We start from the raw sequence: 8034 nt of genomic DNA on the forward strand, positions 1-8034 counted from the left end.
ATGTGTTGTGCGGGTGGCAAGGTCCGTTTAGCTCCCGTGCTTGATCCTCCTCCTTATCTACTTGATTTATATACTTCCTCCTGTTCCGAAGCAATAAGTTTTCGTAAAAACATCAGAACTTATAACGGAATTTTGGCATGCACCTCTTTTGGTGCTAATATTGACGAAAGCTTTCAAGGTCAAGGTGTCTCGAATTTTAAAATCCATGGGCAAATTTATCATCGCGTAGGATCTTTGATGCCGGATGAAGGACAGAAACCGGTATTTGCTCAGCTCTATATCTATGACACCGATCATGAAAATAGCAATCGCCTTCACGTTATGCGTGATCTGAATGCCGAAATGTTGCAGAATTTGCAGAATATGTTGGATACTTCTAACCCTTATATCCAGAATTTTCGTCAAGTAAGAGATTTGCTTCAAAATGATGCTGATTCAGCTGAAATTTCGATGCGAATTTTTTGTGATCGTTCTAATGATGCCCGCCGCTATAACGCTCCCGCTGCTTCTAATGTTGCTGCGATCATGGTTGGTGATGGTTATGAAGTTGAACCTTCTAATCGAGATATTGTTCTTAACCTCCGTGATGGGACTTTACAAAGAATATCCGAATTGCATCCTTCCTATGATCCTCTTCAATACGTGCTGCTGTTCCCAAACGGTGATGATGGATGGCATCTTGATATACCGCTTGCAGATAACACTCGAATAAATACTCAAAGAGATATGGTGACTCCTATGCAATTCTATTCTTATAGGTTACAGATTAGACCCGGTAATTGCTTGCAACGTGCTGGCCGTTTGTATCAGCAGTATGTTGTAGACCAGTATTCAAAGATAGAACAGCATCGTTTGAATTATCTCAGATTTAATCAATCATCCCTTCGCTTGGATTTGTATAAAGGAATTGCTGATGCCTGCACATGCTGATGACAGAGATGCGATGATAGAGATGCTGACATTGGACAGAATATTGGACGTCGGATAATTCTTCCTTCAACGTTTATTGGTGGTCGCGTCAGATGTACCAACTCTATCGCATGCTATGGCCATCGTGAGTCACTTTGGAAAGCCTGACCTTTTTGTCACCTTCACATGTAATCCCAAGTGGCAAGAGGTTACAAGAGAATTGTTGCCACATCAAACTGCCGTGGATAGACCTGACTTGACGGTACGTGTTTTTCATATGAAACTACGAGAATTGTTAAAGGATTTATGTGAAAAACACTGCCTCGGAAAGTTGCCGCGTTTGTTTACGTAATCGAATTTCAGAAACGCGGCTTACCGCATGCTCATATTCTCCTAATTCTTTCGCAAGATTCAAAGCTTCATTCTGCGGAAGATTATGATGCAATTGTTTCTGCAGAAATCCCTGATCCTAATGTTCATCCTCTTGCTTACGAGACCGTTATATCGTCTATGATGCATGGTCCGTGTGGTGTGCTTAATCCTTCAGCTCCGTGTATGAAGGATGGTTTCTGCCAGAAGCATTATCCGAAATCTTTTCAATCCTCCACACAGAACAATTATGACGGATATCCTCTTTACCGTAGGCGTGACAATGGTTCTTTTGTTGAAGTTAGGCGTGGCGTCCGTTTAGATAACCGATGGGTGGTTCCTCACAATGTTGAATTGGTAGAAAAATATGACGCCCATATCAACGTTAAAATCTGTAATTCAGTTTTGGCTATTAAATACCTATATAAATACGTATACAAAGGTCACGATCGAGCTACTGTTGCGCTTTCACAACCTGACAGTGCTAGCGAACTGCGATCACCTGTTAAAGAACCCATTGATGAGATAAAGATGTATCTTGACGCGAGATACATTTCGTCTTCGGAGGCGATTTGGAGAATTTTTCATTACAGGATGCATGGCCGTTCTCCAAGTGTTCAAAGGTTGGCGATTCATCTTCCTGAGAAACAGCTTATTACTTTCCGTGATAATGATAAATTGCAGCAAGTTTTAGATCATGCTGACTCTCATGTAACTACCTTAGTTGCTTGGTTTCAAGAAAATGCTAAGAATCCTGCTGCTCATAATTACAGATATGTTGATTTTCCACTTTATTATACTTGGAATTCAACCGATCATAAGTGGAATATACGAAAAACTGCTACGAGTGCGATTGGGAGACTGTACATGGTGCAACCTTCGGAAGGTGAACGTTATTATTTGCGAATGTTGCTTACTCATGTAAGAGGTGCTTCCAGTTTTGATGACTTGAAGACAGTTGAAGGTCATGTATGTGGAAGTTTTAAGGAAGCCTGTATTCGTTTGGGCCTTCTTCAAGATGATACCGAATGGGATGTCTGTTTGAGAGAAGCATGTTGTATAAGAATGGGTCAACAATTACGTCTCCTTTTTGCGACCATTCTTATCTTTTGTCAGCCCGCTGCACCTGAAATTCTGTGGAATAATCATAAAGTTGCTCTTTGTGAAGACATTTTATATCAAAATCGTGATCTTTATAGTGATGTAAATGATGCAGTTGAACAGGAAGCGTTGAGACAATTGGAATCTTACTTGCAGTTGAATGCGAAATCTCTAAAAGATTTTCCTGATATGCCTCTTTTTTTGGGAGGATCTGCATTTCTTGATGGTCCTGATGCGTTAAATCAACTGATTCGAGAAGAAATGTCATATGATGTTACACTATTGCAAAGTGCATTAAATCAGAATGTTCCTTTGCTGAATAAAGACCAGCGAGCTATTTATGATGCTGTTTTGTCTTCTATTAATGATACGTGTAACTGCTTCTTTGTTGATGGTCCTGGTGGTACCGGTAAGACTTTTTTGTATAATACGTTGCTGGCAACTGTTAGATCCCGTGGAGAAATCGCATTGGCTGTAGCTTCTTCAGGGATTTCGGCACTTTTGATTGATGGTGGGAGAACCGCCTATTCACGCTTTAGAATTCCTCTAAAATTAGATGAACTTTCAACCTGCAACATTTCCCGTGGAAGTAGAAAAGCCCGTTAATTAATGCAGCTAAGCTTTTCATCTGGGATGAAGCTCCAATGCTACATAAGTTCGCGTTTGAAGCTGTGGATAGGACTTTACGTGATATCACTTGCGTTGATAAGCCTTTTGGTGGAAAAGTTTTCGTATTTGGTGGTGATTTTAGGCAGGTTTTACCAGTCATACCACGTTCCCTTCGAGCTGATGTTGTCTCATCATGCTTGACTCGCTCTTTTTTATGGAAACACTTGAAAGTTATGAAATTATCTATTAATATGAGACTTAGTCAAGATCTTGATCCACAGGAGACCATAAAGCAAAAGAAATTTGCCAAATTTCTTTTGGATATTGGAGATGGTAATTATTCCATTGTTCCTGGTACAGAAGATAGTATAAATCTCCCTTTGGACTTGGTGATGACTAAAGGAGGTTTACCAGCGCTTATCGATTTTGTTTATCCACACTTGATTGAGAATTATGAAAATGTGGATTATATGGTCGGAAAAGCCATCTTGACACCTAAAAATGTTGATGTTGAAAAAATTTCAGAACTGGTGTTAGATCGATTACCTGGTGATTTTACTATCTATCCCAGTGCTGACTCTGTAGATTTATCTGAAGATGGCAATACATCCCAACCTCAAGTATATTCACCTGAGTTTTTAAGATCCTTAAAAATTCCTGATATTCCTCCTGGTGAATTGAAGTTGAAGGTGGGTGCACCAATTATTCTATTACGAAACCTTGCCCCTTACGAAGGTCTGTGTAATGGAACTAGGATGATATGTCGAGCTCTTCAGAACAAAGTAATTGAGGCCGAAATTATCTCTGGCTCTCATGTTGGCAGCCGTGTTTTTATCCCTCAAATGACACTAAGCCCTTCTGACAGCAACTTGCCTTTTATTCTGAACCGACGTCAGTTTCCCATTCGTGTGGCTTTTTCTCTAACTATTAACAAAGCTCAGGGTCAAACCTTAAGCCGTGTTGGTCTTTATTTGCCGCAACCGGTTTTTTCTCATGGCCAACTGTATGTTGCTTTGTCGAGAATTACTTCATATCAGAACATTAAAGTTCTTATAGACAACGGTTGTGTGAAATCTCAGAAAAGACGGACAAGTAATGTGGTTTATAAGGAAGTTTTTGCTTAGAATTTTGTATGTGTTTGCATAATATTGTAATATAAACTTTTTACTCTTCTCTTTTACGATAATTTGCAAAGAAATAAATTATTTATTGTGTAAAAAGTGAGCCCATGTATGAATTTGTACAAGTTAAAACGAATTTTTTTTTTCGTTCTTTGATTATCTTTGTCATGTGTATGTATGAAGATTATCGTTGTCGTAATGTATACTATGTATACGAATTTTTTTTTAGTTACGTTTATTGTTTCAATTTATTGATTTTTGTACCACCCGAATCGAATCACCCGATGCGAAGCAGCGGGCTACAACTAGTATTCTTTAATAAAATGGTTTAATATTTCAGTTTTTTTTACATTTTTAGCTATCAATATTATAACTTTTCTTTAAATTATACTTAAACAAAAAGAAGTGGAGTTAATGAAGTTGAACAGCGATCAAAGAAGTTTAGAAATATTATAATTATACAAAAAGAAGATAATAATAATTTGAATATTAAAAATAATAACTGAAAGAAATTGGAGAAAATAAAGAAAGTAAAGAAGACCTTTCTAGATATTTTAGTGATGAAAATGTTGAAGAAGTTGTTAATTAAACTTGAAATGTTTTACAAATATTAGTGAAAATGATATTAATCAGCTTAAAATTAAAGAAGGTCACTGGTAAAAAAATGATTTATCCTACACATATCTTACACATATTGGGTACTCAAAATGTAGAAAATCATACACAAATAATACACATATCATACACATATCGGGTACTAATATATATATCATACATATATCAGGTACCTGATAGGTATACTATATATATAAGTACCCGATATGTGTATGATATGTGTATTATTTGTGTATGATTTTCTACATTTTGAGTACCCGATATATGTAAGATATGTGTAGGATATGTGTAGGATAGACCATTTTTTTACCAGTGGGTATAATCATATTTAACCATTAAAATTCATTGCTAATATAGAAATTAGAAGGTTATCAGAAGTTTACATAAAAAGTTTTTAATTTTTAGGTGAAAAACTTGATTTAAATCAATGGAATGCTTTTATTAAACTCTGGACAATTATATTGCAAAATCAATATGTAATTTATCAATAACTATTAAATATTCAACATAAAAATAAAGAATTTAATACAAGACTAACAGATGTTATTGAAAAAGATAATTGGTATAAAGTGAGTAGAATATGTGTAATTATGTAACTTGTTTATTAATATAATTATAATAATGTTTTTCTATTATATAAACCAATATTGCAAAGTATTATGTTTAGTATTTGTATCTATAGTAGGTATTTAAGCTTAAAAGAATTTAAAGAGGATGTACTAAATGGATTTCACAATGAATCAAGAGTAAAAATAAAAATGCATTCTGGTTATAAATACGAAGTAAAGTACTGTATATAGTAAGGTTACCTGCCTAAACCTCTCCAAAATTCTATGATTAGTTTCTCCAAAATTTTACTATAGTTTTATTATAGTTTTGGCAAGATTTTGGCAGTTTTGGCATTTATAATAAGTTTTGTCAGGTTTCGCTTTTCTCCAGAGTTTCGCCAACTTTTTAATAAGACTTTCATTTATTTTCAGCAAAGTTTTGCCATTTCTGCATTTTGCTAACTTGCCAAAACCCCCTAGTTTCTCCAGCAACCTTAGTATATAGTAACATTATATTATTATTTATGTAATTTATTAACTAATTAATTAATTATTATAATGATCTATAGTTATTAATAAAGCTCTAAATGGTCCAGATTGGTCTGAATTGAGAAGTAACCTAGAATTAGACTAAAATAATTGGTTTATTTTAGTCCAGTTCTGAATTATCTTTAAATGAACTAATTATTTTGGTTTGGTCTAGTCCGGTCTTATAATAAAAAAATGTTGCATATTTTTTTTATAATAATATATTAAAAAAAACATTTTTGCAACATTTTTTTCATTAAATTATTATAGAAATATTGCAAAAACATTTTTTTTATAATAATATATTTAAAAAAACGTTTTTACAATGTTTTTTCATTAAATTATTATAGAAACATTGCGAAAATATTTTTTCTATAATAATATATTTAAAAAAAACGTTTTTGCAACATTTTTTTATTAAATCAATTAAAAAAATGTTATGTAAACATTTTTTTAATTAAAATTACTTTAAAATAACATTTCGCACCATTTTTTTGTTAAATTATTATAGAAACGTTACAAAAATGTTTTTTCTATAATCTAAATATTTAAAAACACTGCAATCACGTGGGCGTTATGTTTAGACTACCCACATAAATTAACCATTTACAATTGTGTGACCACATCATGCGCAAAAGTACCGATTTTGATATTTATGTATATATAACGCGTCAAAAATAATTACGCGTTTAGTCATTTTCTTTCTCCTTTTTCTTAAAAAAAAAATAAAAAAAGCGCAGTGAAAAAAACAAAAAAGAAACGAAAAGAAAGAAGAACCGAAAGAAGTAAACAAAAAAAAAGAAGAAAAGAAAAAGAAGTTAGAAATAATTTAGAAAATGAAAAAGAAAACAAAAAAAAAAGAAAAGGACCCACCTGTGTGTAAAACCGAAATGCCAAAGTGCCGAAGTAGCCGAAGAAAGAACTGGGACCTAAGAGGAAATAAGTTAGAACGAAGCGAAAACGAAAAAGAAAACAAATATAAACAAAAAAGAACCCACCTTAGAACCGAAATATGGAACTGAATTGCCAAAGTGCCGAAGTTGTTGAAGAAAGAACCAGGGACCAAGAGGAAAAAAGAGTTTGTTAGAACGAAAAGAACAAAAACGAAACAACAAAGAAACGAAAAAAAAGGACATACCTTCGAACCGAAGAGCCAAAATGCCAAAGAACCGGGACCTAAGAACAGAGAAAAGTTAGAACGAAAAGAACGAAAACAAAGAAACGAAACAACAAAGAAACGAAAAAAAAGGACATACCTTCGAACTGAAGAGCCGAAATGCCAAAGAACCAGGACCTAAGAACAGAGAAAAGTTAGAATGAAAAGAACGAAAACAAAGAAATGAAAACAACAAAGAAACGAAATAATAAAGAAATGAAAAAAAAGGACATACCTTCGAACCGAAGAGCTCTCTTACTACGTTTTATTTACAGGTATACATGTGGTTGATAATATTATGAGAGTAGTAAACTTACTTTATTAATTTAATTAATCACATGTATAAGTGGGTGAATCCGGATGGTGAGGTAGAGCTTTATCCTTCGAAGAAGTTTATTCCTGGTGATAAAGGTATGTATATTTTATCGAATGCATTGGTCTGGAGAATAGATAATCCCAGCTATCCGGTGGTATCTGTCAAAGAACCGGGACCTAAGAACAGAGAAAAGTTAGAATGAAACAAGATTGAAACAAGATCAAAAAAAATGAAACAAGATCGAAAAGAACGAAACAAGACCGAAAAGAACGAAGAAACCAAACAAAAAAAAGACGTACCTTCATTCTATGAAAGGTGGACTGAAACGCTTAATCATGTTGATGGTGTTTATTATATGGTATTTGATCTTTTAATCAGCCTATTCTAAAGACGTTCAGAATTTTTTAATTTTCTTTCTCCAACATTTTCAACATTGCAGTTTGATTATCCCGATTCTCCGCGGTTAGTTCATAGATTAGATAATTAACCGAAGAGCCGAAATGCTAAGAACCAGGACCTAAAAAGAAACAAAATTAGAACGAAGTGAAAATGAAAAAAAAGAGAACGAAAAACAAGAACTCACCTTAAATTCCAAAGCGCCGAAATTATCGAAGAGCCGAGAATGGAAACAATATTAAACTATTTCGTTAATATTAGGGAGTCTTTGTTAACCCGTAAAACAAAGAAAATTTTGGCGTATATTGTGTATTTGGTGCGGGATATTAAAGTAAGTACTTATTTTTAATCACTTCAAATAGCTCA

The 8034-nt window shown here is 33.9% G+C and overlaps 1 protein-coding gene across 1 annotated transcript; it reads left to right on the forward strand.

Moving 5' to 3' along the window:
- Positions 1 to 930, forward strand: OCT59_022511 (uncharacterized protein; the record flags this gene model as incomplete). Its single annotated transcript, XM_066144825.1, has 1 exon — positions 1 to 930. One exon carries the CDS (start codon positions 1 to 3, stop codon positions 928 to 930), a length of 930 nt encoding a protein of 309 aa, XP_066006249.1.
- Between the last annotated feature and the right edge of the window lie 7104 nt (positions 931 to 8034).

Source organism: Rhizophagus irregularis, chromosome 31 (assembly GCF_026210795.1).
Source record: "Rhizophagus irregularis chromosome 31, complete sequence".
In the NCBI taxonomy this organism is placed as follows: Eukaryota; Fungi; Glomeromycota; class Glomeromycetes; order Glomerales; family Glomeraceae; genus Rhizophagus; species Rhizophagus irregularis.